Source organism: Sturnira hondurensis, unplaced genomic scaffold (genome assembly GCF_014824575.4).
Source record: "Sturnira hondurensis isolate 20B ecotype Veracruz unplaced genomic scaffold, ASM1482457v3 Scaffold0013541, whole genome shotgun sequence".
In the NCBI taxonomy this organism is placed as follows: Eukaryota; Metazoa; Chordata; class Mammalia; order Chiroptera; family Phyllostomidae; genus Sturnira; species Sturnira hondurensis.
The window spans coordinates 988,143-1,002,764 of record NW_028086172.1 but is presented as its reverse complement, the minus strand read 5'-3'; the positions used below and the strand labels follow the sequence as shown (position 1 = coordinate 1,002,764).

The 14,622-nt window shown below is 37.8% G+C and overlaps 1 protein-coding gene across 2 annotated transcripts in view; it reads left to right on the top strand.

Annotated features, from left to right (window-relative positions):
* DACH2 (dachshund family transcription factor 2) overlaps positions 1-14,622 on the top strand; it is a 469,220-nt gene that overhangs the window by 436,756 nt on the left and 17,842 nt on the right. The window contains exons 9-10 of one of the 2 annotated variants that reach the window (XM_037061876.1): positions 10,888-11,036; positions 11,161-11,308. In XM_037061876.1, the coding sequence (XP_036917771.1) occupies positions 10,888-11,036; positions 11,161-11,308 (297 nt within the window). Of the gene's footprint in view, positions 1-10,887; positions 11,067-11,160; positions 11,309-14,622 lie in introns of both variants that reach the window. The other variant, XM_037061875.1, reaches the window with a different exon arrangement.

The following is a 14,622-nucleotide window of genomic DNA, read 5'->3' as shown; positions in this document are numbered from 1 at the left end:
ACATAGGAAAATAAAAGTGAAAATCACAAAGAACTAACCTGTCCCTGGAAGTTGAAAGCTGAGAAACTCCCTGTGCAGTTCTGATTGGTTGTGGCAGTTAGAGTAATTTCAGTGACCCAAACAATGTTCCTTTCATATTTGAAGCTTTGAAGTGTTTTCAGGCTAATAAAGGCATCAAACACTTTTTTGTCTGCATAAACCCAGCCTGAGCATAGACATAATTTTTTTATTGTTTTTTAAGTACAGTTGTCTCCATTTCCCCCCTCTACCACTCCCCACCTCCCCACCAACCCCTCACCTCTTACCTTCAAAGCTAATCACGCGTGGCTTTGTCCATGGGTCCTTGATGACGCTTCTCTTCTTTCCCTGTTACCTGCCTCCCCTCTGGTCACTGTCAGTTTGTTCTTTATTTCAATGTCTCTGGTTCTATTTTTGCTCATTCAATTGTTTTGTTGATTAGGTTCCACTTATAGGTGAGATCATATGGTATTTGTCTTTCACCACCTGGCTTAGTTCGCTTAGCATAATGCTCTCCAGTTCCATCCATTTTCCTTTGCTGTCACAAAGGGTAGGAGCTCCTTCTTTCTTTGTGCTACATAGTATTCCATTGTGTAAATGTACCACAGTTTTTTGATCCATTCATTCATTGATGGGCACTTAGGTTGCTTCTAACACTTGTCTATTGTAAATTGGGGTGCATAGGTTCTTTTGGATTGGTGTTTCAGGATTCATAGAGTGAAAACATCAGCAAAATGAAAAGAGAACCAACCATATGGGAAAATGTATGTGCCAATGATACCTCAGCCAAGGGTTTGATCTCCAAAATATATAAAGGAGTCACATGACCCCACTCCAGGAAGACAAAAAATCCAATTAAAAATGGGCAAAGGACTCGAACAGACACTTCTCCAAGGTGGACATACAGAGGGCCCAGCGACATATGAAAAGATGCTCAGCATCACTAGCCATCAGAGAGATGCAAATTAAAACCACAAGGAGATACCACTTCACACAGGTCACAATGGCCATCATAAACAAATCAACAAATAATAACTGCTGGTAAGGATGTGGAAAAAAGGGAACCCTACCTAGTACATTGTTGGCAGGAATGCAGACTGGTGCAGCCACTGTGTAAAACAGTATGAAATTTCCTCAGAAAAGTAAATATGGAACTGCCTTTTGACCTGGCGATTCCACTGCTGGGATTATACCCTAAGAACCCTGAAACACCAACGCAAAAGACCTTATGTACCCCAATGTTCAGAGATATAAACTTATAATAAATCAAAAATTTGTATTCAATAAATGTATTCAATTCTTCATTCAAATTAAAGCTCTTATGATAGAAGATGAAAAAAATCTCAGTAGGATTATTAGCAAAAGTGAAAAACAGCTGCAGTGTCTTTGCTTCAACATCTGCCATTCCATATGGATCCATAAATACTTGTAACAAGTAGTAGGTGAAGGAATTTCAATGCTAATAAAATAAGCCCTAATTTGCCAGGAAATTCAGGATACATTTTTCTCATTTTTTATTTTTTTAGTAAAAAGCACACTTACCTTAATGGGAATAAAAAACTGAGAGATTGATTTCATTTACAAAATTATAGGTTTCATTTTTATCTGATTATTAGGAAAAAACAACATGATAACATAAAACCTTAATTAATGTCTGCTACATGAACCAAATCTTTTATTCTATGTCTTAATCTATACTAACCATAGTGTATATTTTTCAATAAACAAATAGTGACTTTATTTTTTATTTTACTTTTCTATTGTTGAGACTGTGAGACATTGAATCTTGGGATCAGTGTGCATTTGATGCAACCCTTTCTCTAAAACATTGCATTTCTTGAAGGCTAGTGTAGCTTCAGATTCAGCCTGTTTTTACTGAGTGTCTATTAAAGACAGTGATATGTCATTCTACTAATGTTTTTCATTTAAACCTCCCCAAAATGCTCCAGGTAGTTTTTCCTGTTCTACAAAAAGGGACATTGGTTAGAGATGTAACATCCCAGGACATGGAGATCTAGTCCTGTTCAGATTCATATATTTAAGGGGGGAAATAATTAAAAGAGGAAAGTGGGTGTATCTGGTTCAATCGAATAATTATTGAGGTTAAACTAAGTAATCCACTTGTGAAACTTTATAGTCTGTCATGGACCCTGGCTCATGGGGTCCACAGCGTTGTAGCTGAGACAAAAGAAATTCACAGGGACTACTGAGTCCTGTGGAGAAAAAGGGCCAGTGGCTTCTCTCTCAAGAGGAGAAAAAGCGTAGGCCCTTGCTGTGACAGACCTTTATTTCTTTTCTGGGCATGTTACACAATGGTCCTCATTTACTATGTCCAGGTTCACTGTAGGTGGTTACCTTTTATAGAAAACAAAGGAGACTATGCCTTAATCACATCACAGAAGAAGGATATTTGCAAATGCAAAGGGAGAAGTGGTTGAACTGGTTACACTGATCCTTGGAAGGTTCAGCATGGATTTTAGAGAGTTACAGTAAGTACTTTCTATCTCAATTAAGGGTGAAGGAGTTTTAGCAAAAGCAAGTATCATAACAGCCAAGGTACAGTGCAGGCCTGATTCCCCACGGGAGAACCTATTCGTGGGTGTGGGTCCTGTGCATCTCTGAGTAGGAGCTGGGCCCATGCCACGCAAAACGGCCTCCTATAATAGTTCACTGAGACTTTTTGAAATTATTTTTCTTTGTCATATAGGAAAAAGAATTCATGTAATCTAATTATTAGAGGAACTCACTACCACCCTCTTTAATTTACAAGTCTGATAATTCATTTCAATTTACAACACAATGTAAGGAACTGAGTAGTTAGTCAGTGAGTGTTTCTGATAAATATCATTAAGTTAGATGTGAGTATCAAAATAGTGGGGAGTAAGATTGAAACAAGCCCTGCAAACTACCTAGAAATGAAGACTAGGAAAACATGAAATATGACATATTAATGTGTTCTAGAGTTGATGTGTACCCTTTCCTGCTTCCTTGCCTATATCTTATAGATTATTTGTGATTGTTAGTATTTTACCAAAAAAGAGCTTGTTCATCAGATGAGATCAGCTTTTGTAGCCATAGATAATGTCTAAATATAAATTGTGCAACCATATGGTTCTTGACTTTTTGTGTCTGACTCCTTTGTTTAGCATGATACTCTCCAGGCCCACTGTGAATAATGCTGCAATGATCATAGGGGTGCATCTGTCTTTGTGAACAAATGTTCTTAAACTTTTCAATTAGATACCCAGAAGAGGAGATGCTAGGTCACATGGTAACTCTGTTCTTGATTTTTTGAGGAACTTCCATACTGTTTTCCACAGTGGCTGTACCACTTTACATATGATTTTACTCTTGTGTGAAATATAAAACTGAAAGCAACAAAACAAACAAAGAAACCTCATAGATACAGATACCAGTATATTGGTGACCAGACGGAAGCAGGGTGTTAGGGGAGGTACTTTAATGATAAAGGGGATCAAATATATGGCGACGGAAAGAAATTTGACTTTGGGTGGTGGGGACACAGTGCAACCTGATGTACCATAGAATCGTATACTTAAAACCTATATAATCTCATTAACCAAACTCACCCCAGTAAGTGTAATAAAAAATAAATAAGGTTGTGCATTTGGTGAATGTTTTTGAGTTGAGCATTCATAATAGAATGCATAATAGATGCCTATATCTTTGCTAAAACTTTGAGATTTTCAGATGAGAAGCAATAGCTCCCATGTTGTTAATGCTGGCTTATATGAAAAATTGCAGCACTTTGCCCTAATAATAGAAATTTATTTTAATGACAATTCAGCTTTCTAAAATAGTTAAATTAAATGATTAGCATTGTCTTGAACTGGGTCTGATTACAACAGTGTCTTGATTATGATTTCAAGACACTTCCATTAGGAAAACCCTTAAATTGTTTTCTGTCCTAAAATTATGGTGCCTCAGTGCCTCAATTTCTAATTTTTTAGCTAGAACAGAAAAATTACTATATCTTCTCACCAGTGTGTGTGTGTGAGAGAGAGAGAGAGAGCACAAGAGGGAGCAGATTAGAAATAGGTATGGCCACAGTTATTAATGAGCATATTGATATAAATACTAAACGTGTACCTATCTACACATTCCTCATTTAAGGAGTTCATATGGGTGACAAACTATTAAACTATTGCTTATAGAGAGCATTTTTGCCAAGATTTTTTATGACAGTGTCATTCTGATTTTGAATCATCTTTAATTTTTAATCTTATTCCTGCTAAAATAGCCACTCCCCACTTTTCATGGATACAAGGAAATAGTATTTAAGGATTAATTCATGGAACTGCTGCTTTTCTTACTAAACAACTGCTTATGTTACATTCATTCTTAGAAAACTACTTTGCTTTGACCTGTATAATGTATTTCTTTTTTTACTATTGTGTTTTCTGATTCTGTTACAAATAGGTTCCATTATGCAGTTTTTCTGGTGCAAAGTAAATTGATTTTCAAAATCTCTAGGCATGTATAACAGGCTAGTTGATGCATCTCTTTAATTTTAAGCAATTTCTTGAAGCCATGAAAATATATACTTAAAATTAAACATCGTTTTTATTTTTTTTTTAATTCACAAAGACAACTGGTTAAAAAGATACTGTTATAGAAAGGAATATCAATTATCTTTAAATGGAACACAGTTGAACTTTTATATAACATCCCAGTGGTTTCTGGCCCTCACACCAGCAAAATCAACCATCTATTGGGCACTTAGAACTCCAGTTGCCAAGCCACACCCTAATTCTACTGAACCACACAAACTTTGCCAGTTGCAAACATTTTATAAAAAATCTCCATGACCTCCTGATGCAGGATAAAGTTAAGAGCCATTACTGTTAAGGTTATGGATTAATCACATGCTCTGATCCTCTGTTATATGCTAGCTAAGCCAAAAAAAAAAAGGTGTTGTTGTAAACTTAACACCTGAATTGCCGGTCATTTTTTTTTCCATATTTGAGCCAGATTAAGAGAAGTTTCCTCCCTGGTTGTCAGAACTGATGGCCCCATTTCCTGGCAGGGAACACACTGAACAGTCTGCCCTCCAGCCTCTTACAAATTTCAGAGCAGGGTTACATTGGCGCCCTGAGGCTATGATTCTTTCACCAGAGTGGAGACCTCCCCTTTGTGGGCTCCATTTGGCTTCTATTGCGCATTCGTCCAGCCGAGGACTTGCTCCTGCTGTTTTATTATCTGCACCCCCCTCGCCCTCCCGGCCAATCCCGGCTGATGACCTGTAATGATTCTTCCCACCCATTTTGGTTGTTAGGTCCTGAGGGTGAGCTCGAAGGACACAGTGGTCCCTGGGGATGCTATGAACGCTGCACCTTCCAGGTGAATCAGGCTAATTAGCTCGCAGGTTTATTATGTTGAATGTCTGGTTCCTTTTGCTCCCTTCCTTTATTAGTACTAACTAGCTATCTCCACTAACAGTTTCACTAATAAGGTTAAGAGGTGAGCGAAAAACTGAAATTGGAGACCTGGAAATAAATGCATCAGAACTGTAAAATATAGCTTGCAAAGTACTGTGTGAGTTCTAATTTCTTGATTTGACTTTGTTGTCTTATTAACTTAAACTTATTAAAATCTCTACTAGAAGTTCACTGGAGAAAAAAATATCTAGTTAACTGTCTATTCATTGAGATTTTCCTATGTAATTCTGGAATGGTGGCTCATGACCAGCATGGACATTTGGGCTAGATGACTCTTTACTGGGAATGAGAGGGCAGCAGGAATCTCTGGGCTCTACCGTTTTTGCCAAGAGCACACACCCTAGCCACCTCAGTTTTGAGTGTTACCAGCCATTGCCAAATGTCCTCCAGGTTGCAAAATGACCCTTAGTTGAGAATTACTCACATTGACTTAAGAAGTCTTCTCAGACCTTTGGAGAACTGAGAAAGCCTGCTTTAGGGTGATGCTGGGCTCATCCAGTTATTACTCAGAAAAGGGTCTTTCCAAACATGTTGTTTCATGAGGTGTTAGTGTATGCTTAGGTGGTCAAATATATTCTCCTTCTCTACTCTTGGGAATTTTCAATTACCATTTAATTTATTTAGCAAACACTTATATTTGCTATACTTTGGGTCAGAAATTTTTCTACGAAAGTTACAACTACTAGCTCATTAATCTGTTTAGTGACCCTATGAGATTATGCATTATTATGATTATTATTATCCTCAATATACAGATGCAGAAACTCAGGCACAGAAAGGTTATGTAATTTACCTAGGGGCTTGCAAATCATAGAGCAGGCTTTCAAACCTAAACAGTCTGGCTTCATCATTTTTTGCTCTTCATCATTATGGTCTCAGGTGCCTACATTAACATGTAACATATGTTAATATTCAGTATTAGCATTTTAAAGGTTCTAAGATATCTACCTTGAATAGATTTAGCAAGTTAAAAAAAGAAGAGAAAACAGTATACCCAGTAAAATTTCAATTTCAGATAAACAGAATCATTTTTTAGTATGAAGATGTCCCATGGAATGTTTTGGACGTACTTATGCTAAAAAAATCATTTGCTATTTATCTGAAATTCAGACTTCACTGGACACCCTGTAATTTATCTACCAGCCTTTGCTTTAAGGAACACTTTAATATCATTTAATCCAGTTTTTTAACACTGGTTTGAGCAAGGAACACTTTCATGTTGGCGCACCTCATATCCTGGGGAAGTTTCCTTGGACTTTATTTTAAGACCAGTGGGAATACTTTTCAGCTAGATTAGTTTGAGTGCTTCCTCCAGACCTAAATGCTCACTCCTACTTTTAACAGTTAGAGACACTGAACAACCCATGCCACAGGATTTCGTACCTAATTTTCCACTTCTGTAACCCATCAACTTTTTCTCCAAAATAATGTTTCATCTCCTTAATGACAAGGACTGGGTATCATACATCTTCCAAATTCTCCTGGAAGTAATATTGGTTATTAGCATGATATTTTATCTGAAGGATGATTCACTTCTAATTCATGATTTATAAAGGAACTTGTTTTGCCAAATTGCTAATGTAAGAATCGAGAGGACAACAGTGCCAAAATTGGTTTTTGAAGTATTCTACCTCACATTCTCAGGCTGCTGACCCTTCATTCCTCTACTATTACCTTTTCATTTTCACTTATCAGCACCATTTCTTATTTTGTCTCCCTAAAGATATGTCAGACTTTTGGAATCAAGTTTTTTTTCCACATTTCAGGATGATAACACTTGAGTCATTGTTCAATTCACACCATGAACACTTCCTTACATTCACGCAGGTCAGATCATTATATAGCACTGGGATATTTTATTGTCGTTGGAAGAGGGAAGCAGGTGTCTTGCTTGTACAGAATGTTCCTTGGGCCAGTTGGAGAGTCCCTTGGGCCAGCTGTATCTAGGGGAAAGGTCTCAGATCAAATAGTGACATAGAATTTATTTGTTAAAGAATACCAACTAAGATCCTGGCTGGTGTAGCTCAGTGGGTTGAGCATGAACCTGCAAACCAAAGGGTCACCACTTTGTTTCCCAGTCAGGGCACATGTCTGGGTTGCGGGCCAGGTCCCCAGTGGAGGGTGTGAGAGAGACAACCACATATGGATGTTTCCCTCTCATTCTCCTTTTCCCTCTCTCTAAAAATAAATAAATAAAACATTTTTTAAAAAGGCTACCAACTAAGGACTGGGTAGGTTAGCTGCATTTTTTTCCTGCCCAGTGAGTCAGCTGGGCTCAGTTTCTGTTTTTGTATCACAGTCCTCAAACCCCAGAGGAAAGACTTAAACCCAGAAAAAGGCAGAAAATAAGCACTGGAGTCATGTGGATAGGCTCTAGCAGCTTTGACTTCAATTTTAACAGGAGCTTTTTCATCCTGGGGCTTTGGCATGTGTTCATTTCATTTTGTTCTCAAGTAAAGTTCTTGTCAATATTTAAGCAAGAAGTTGACATTAAGAGCTTGTTTTCCAAATGGATCCCCAAGTGCTATTACAAAGTATGGCAGGCTTAACAAGCTCACTATAAGCAGTCACCATTTTGCTTCTAGGATGAAGAGGTTGCTCACATCCTCAGCTACACAGCAGTAAACCTATTTTTATCTTTGGGTTTATGTCATTGTATCACAAGTGTTGATAAAGGCTTTAAAATACACAGCTCAAATTCCAGCCTTTTAAATCAAAAATTGTAATCCAAACTCTTTCTCCATGGATCACAAAGGATGCTCTTCTGTAGCTGGCAAACTATGTTTCCAGTATTCACCTATATTCACTTCCATTGCCCGTGAGAGTTTTTCAAGTGTACCTAATAACTTCCCACATAATGGTGCATCTGTTTAAACTCAGAGCAAAATGTAGATGTCGTTCAGATGTGAAGACCTATTACAAGATTAAAACAGATTTCTAATACATTTACTATTCATTTTGTAGCATGTGACTTAAATGCAAAAAATAAATGGTTTGACAGTCCCCACTGATATACACCAGAGCATAACACACTTGTCCTAGTTTGGGGCTATTATAGACCTTGACACACAATGTGACCTTGGTCGGAAGAAAACATGTTTGCTTATCACAGAAACTTAATCATAAGAAGTCATAAGTAGAATCCTTCTTCTTTACTGCCCTTTTCTAGGAGGAAATATATTGCTTGTGGGACAGGTAGGATATGAACAATGGGCCAGATAGAGTCCAGGGTTATCTCATCTGTGTGAAAACCGCTGCTGGAAATCGATGTGACCTCTGCTACACTGCCAGCCCAATTCCCGCCCTCTGTGCCCTATTTGTCTTTTGGTAGAAGCTTAGATCTGTGTGCTGTCTCCATGTGTCTCTCTTGGGCCAGCTTCTCAAAATGAATCATTGCCTTCGTACCTCTTATATTTCTATTTATTTTCCCGGTGTTGACTAGGTCTGATGAAATATGATTCTTTTTGCATTGGATCCTCACTGCAGCAAACAGCACCTAATTCAGCCATGTCTGTCTCTTTAAAGAAGAGTAATACCATTATGAAACTTCAATCTACTGCACAGCGATACAAACCATAGAGCTTGCCACCTGTCTTCATAGACAATAGTAATTTTCCTTTTAGCCAATTTCATGGCATTTCTTTCATCTCCAGGTAGAAGACTTCTGGCAATTTTAATGTGGTTATAATTTTGTTTCATGCATGCTGAAGCATTGCTCTCTTTTTCAGGTATCTTGTTTATGAATGCACCTCAGGTTGTTTCCACTCAGTTAAATGTGTGTATAGAGTGAGGCATAACAAGGATTCCATTAATTTAAAAACTCTGCTACTGGTACAAAATATTTATTCAGGAGAAGCATTATGTTATCTCTAAATCAGGAGGAAGTCAATGTTCTAACTTTGCAGCAGTTCACTTTTTAAAAATAGACCCGTAGGCTACATAAAATTCTAGTTGAAGATTTTTAAGCATTCATGTAAAGGTGTAGAACCTCTTCAGTTATTATTAATATTAATAGGGCATTTTGAAGCCACTCTACCCATCTAGTGCACACATGTCAGAAGACAAAATACTGGTTACATACAGACTTCAAATAATACAAATAAGATATCATGTCACTTAGTTATTCAGAAATGCACTTTAGAAACATTAGAGATGTTGCCCAAGACATATTTTAAGATTTACTTTTTCTAATGAGATATTTCAAGTATTTGATGTTGTACTTGAAAGAGATCACAGAATTTGAGGTAATTTGCTCATTTCCCCTGGAAGGAGGGAAGGGAGGGAGGAAGGGACTGAAGAAGTGAAGGAAGGAAGGAAGGAAGGAAGGAAGGAAGGAAGGAAGGAAGGAAGGAAGGAAGGAAGGAGATTGAAAGATGGAAGGAGAGAGGGAAGGAGGGAAAGGAGGGGAGGAAGACATGTTCTATGAAAGGTTAGGGTTAATTTTACAATAAGAAAGTTGTTGAAAATACACAGCATGCATTTATTATCAAAATATTATTTTAAGTTGTACTAGAAAAACATTCTTGAGGACATATTGTTTATAGCTTTACATGTTAAAAGAAAGTTTATAGGCTAATAATGTATGCCTTTTATTGAATACTTTAAGACATATAAACAAACAAATGCTGCTTATAATACTTCGGACTTAAATAATATGAAGCTTTAATGAAAATAATTAGTGTAAATGATTTTGATTCTCTAAAAATAGTTGCTTAGCATTTTTAGCCCTATAGGTTTTGGAAAATTGAAAGTTGTAAAGATGGTCTATTTGAAGAGCACTTGATTCAGAGATAATGTTATCCCATTTCACAGAAAGTGCCCAAGATTCTACACCACAGCTTTCCACACAAGAAATCCCAAACAAACCATTACAACTGAGAAGTCAGATTTGTTATGATGGTTGCACAACTCTGCAAATTTACTAAGTCATTGAAGCATATATTTAAAATAGATGAATTTTGTTACATGTCAATTATCCCTTAATAAAGTTGTTAAAAAGAATAGAGATAGGTAGATAGATTAGATAGATAGATAGATAGATAGATAGATAGATAGGTAGATAGATAGATAGATAGATTTCAAGAGAAAAAACTAAAAATCAGTTTATGCTATACCAGGAAGTTGTCTGATTAATTTATAGGTATTCACAAACATACATTACATTTGTTTCTTCAAATCTTATGACTTTTTAGCAGTAAATGTTGCTTTATTTTCACTGATTCTTTTCTGAAACATTCATTTTTTAAAATTAGAGGGGCCTGGGGCAGATATTTGACTTCTAATTAGGAGGTTTTTTCTCTTCATTTGAGAAACAAAATCTTTAGAAATGCTATTAGAGGTGAATAAAACACAGTGTGCATTTTGAGTTGTTTATTCTCGAATCTTCTGATGCCCATTTTGTTTTTTGCAGAAGACGTAGCGGTTCAAATCCCAATGATTAAGTCTCCACTGGACAAGATCCAGCTGCCTCCTGGGCAGGCGTTGCCTCCTGGATTCCCGGGCCCATTCATTTTTGCTGATAGTCTGTCTTCTGTGGAAACTCTGTTGACCAACATTCAGGTCAACAATATTTCTATAAACAAAATAAATGTAATACAAGACATTAGCACCTCCATCAATTCTGTTCTATTTGAAAGCTAAAACAGATGAGCTGAACTGCATGCCATTTGCTGTGCTTTGACAGGGTCTTCTCAAAGTGGCTCTGGATAATGCGCGCATCCAGGAGAAGCAGATTCAGCAAGAAAAAAAGGATCTGCGATTGGAGCTCTATAGAGAAAAAGAAATTAGAGAAAACTTGGAAAGACAAATAGCAGTTGAGCTTCAAAGCAGAAGTAAGTTGAACAACATCAGTTATTGTGTCATGATATTTTCAAAAATATTAGAAATGTTCTCAGGTATAGCTTAGAAATGCTGATAACAAATTGCCCTGGCTGGTGTGGCTCAGTGGGTTGAGTGCCAGCCTGTGAACCAAAGGGTCTCCGGTTCGATTCCCAGTCAGAGCACGTGCCTGGGTTGTGGGCCAGGTCTCCAGCAGGGGGCGCTCAAGAGGCAATCAGACATGGATATTTCTCTTCCTCTCTTTCTCACTCCACCTCTCTAAAAATAAGCAAATAAAACATTAAAAAAAACAAATAACAAGCTAAGAATCAAATACTGTGTGTAATCCACAAGGTAAGGTATTTACACTATTGATCATGATAATAAAAATAAGAAACCACTTCTGACTTTCAGTCCACTTGCTGTTTTGGAAACATGAATATTATTACCTTTCCCTACAATATTATGAAATACATCTGGATAAAGTTAATCTAACAAAACTTTTTATAGGAAATGCTTACTTTTTGCCAAGAACAGTGCTAGATTTGGGGGTTACAAGATAAATATAGCTCAGTTCCTATCCTTGTGAGATTTATATTTTAAACTGCTAGCACAACCAACCACTTAATTTCAAGAAAAAGTGGCAAGAGCAGTGGGGTACAGTGTATGTGGTTACATGGAGAGGGAGCAGTCAGTTCAGCTTGGTGGTAGCAAGTGTGTGGTGCTTGAGGAAGGCTTTCTGTTCTGATATCTGAACATGAATCTTGAAGACTGAGCAAGCTAAGAAAGGGCACAAGAGTTCCTCAGTTCCTTCTGTTCCTCAGGACAGCAGCATCATTGATTATAGTCATGGGGTACAAGAGGCCTCATACATGAGCAAGTGTTTATAATTTTTTTATGGCAGTGGATTTGAGTTTCCTTAAGTGCATGGTGGGAGACGATACAGAAACATGGAGGCAGAAGCTTAATTATGAAGGATAGTTTTAGTCATGTAATAGATTAGCGTGGGCATTGTCCTGTAGGTGATGGAAAATGGAAATGGATAAGAAGGGGGTGTGACCTGGTCTGATTTCAGTTACCTAGAGCACTCCAGGGTTGGGAATAGCTTAGAGGGGGCTTGCGGTAAGACTGGAAACAAGGAAGCTGTGTGGAAGGAGATTGTTCTCTTCAAGGAAATGGTGATGAGGACTGAATTAGGGTAGCATAAGTGTTACAGAACAGAGGTCCAAGGGAGGGCAATATTTGGCCTACCAAGGGACGCCAAAAATAAAGAGAACAACTGGGGCCCTCCCCAAGCACAGTATACTAATACCGTCTGGACCACCTATTGGACTCATCTGCTTGCCTCCAGAGGAAAGACATCTTTCAATGCCAGAGATTTGTGAAAAGGAAAGGAAAGGTTTATTTAAAGCTATACAGACTTAAAGTAGTGACCCGATGTCCCCAATTAATATATCAAAGTCCTTTAGGAAAATCACAGATGCCCAAGCACTCCCTTCTCCCCCTGCCCTATTTTGGGGGTACTGTATCTCAGGAAAAGAAGCACACATCCGTGTTTCAGGCCACTGGCACTGTCTGGTGGGTCACTGTCCAGGCAGGATTTCCAATTAATCCAGGGTCATGTTGCACCTTCTCATGGTCCACTGGCAAGAGTTCTTTGTACCCATTTTTCCAGGCAAAGCCTCTCCTTCTTTCCAGAATACACAGCCAAAGGGAGCACCCCAAGGCCACATGGACCTCTTCTACCAAAGCTGCAGGAGTCCCCATTCTGGCTGAAAGCACGTGGTTCTCTCCTTCACATGACTGTGGGGGACCCCACTCTGGTAAAGCCAAGTGGTACTCCTCCTATGGCTGCTGTGTGTGGGTTTTAAATTCCTACACCAGTCCACCTTTGCAGCCCCATTTCCTACTCCTCCTATAATTGGCTACACCTTCCAGGACTCCCATATCCTCCAGCTTTACTGGGCTTCCATAGTGAGTGTGGGCAGGTGTGGCCCCATGTTGTGGAGCCAATCAACTCCATGCTCTCATGCAGGTGCTGTAACCAGGGGGAGCTTCCTTCCAGGTACATCTTGGGTGGAAGTCACTCCCATCTCCCTGACTCAAAGGATGGCCACAGCTATTTAACATATTTATGAAACCAGTTAAAAGTTATGCAAATATTAACTGAAAGAGTTCAAGAGTGAGAAGGGGAGGCAAAGAAAGGTAGGGAAAATTTACAACCTAGACATTACCTCCCTAAACAAGGAAGATGAGTCTAGTTGAGTTACATCCACTAACCATCTGTTATTCCAAAGGAATGTATTATATTCTGAAATTTGTGTCAAGTAAATGAAGGTTTCCTATTTTCTTTAGGGCTTAGGAATCATTAATCTAGTTTAAAATGGGAAATTAGTCATTGCAGTTTGAAAGAATTAAACTTCTTCTTTTTATTGCCAAAGGCATGAAATACTTCTAGGCTAAATTGTCTTTTTAAAGTGTGGTGAAATTAGCTCTTTTCTAGCATTTGGTATTCAAAATAGATTATTATGATTAGTGTCATAAAAACACATTCCTTTGTAGGGAAAATTTTTTTATTAAAGAACCAACTAATCATATGTTAAATATAATAACATTCTCAAATTGACTTAGGAAAATCTACTACATATCGTAACATTGATTTCTAACTTTTAGGGACCTACCAATTTCTCTTTACTAACTTGTCATAGACTATCCAGGTCTATCTCTTTAATTGCTGTCACATCTGTTGTGTTTTAAAAAGTCCTAGACATGGTAGATGTAATATTGTATGTATTATCAAATTTACTCTACAGTATTTATATTTAATAAATTTAGCATTTATTAAAATATGGTAAGTGTACCCTACTACTTCTATCATCACTACTACTAGCTAATGTGCATCAAATGTCTGATATGACCTATACTTTTTAAAAAATATTTTATTTATCTTTAGAGGGGAAGGGAAGGAGAGAGGGAGAGAAACATCAATGTATGGCTGCCTCTCACAAGTCCCCTGCTGGAAACTGGCCTGCAACCCAGGCATGTGCCCTGACTGGGAATGGAACCGTGATCATGTGGTTCGCAGGCCTGTGCTCAATCCACTGAGCTATGCCAGCCAGGGCTGACCTATACTTTTTCTTAACATTTTACATCTAATGACTAACATAATTATAGGAAACTATTATCCTCATTAATTTAGAGAAACTATGCCATTGATATGAATCACAATATCCTCATCTACCACAACAGGTAAACTGGGTGATCACTTAAATTCCTTTCTAGCTTCCTACTTATGTCATATCCACTATGCCCAACTTTTCATGACGAA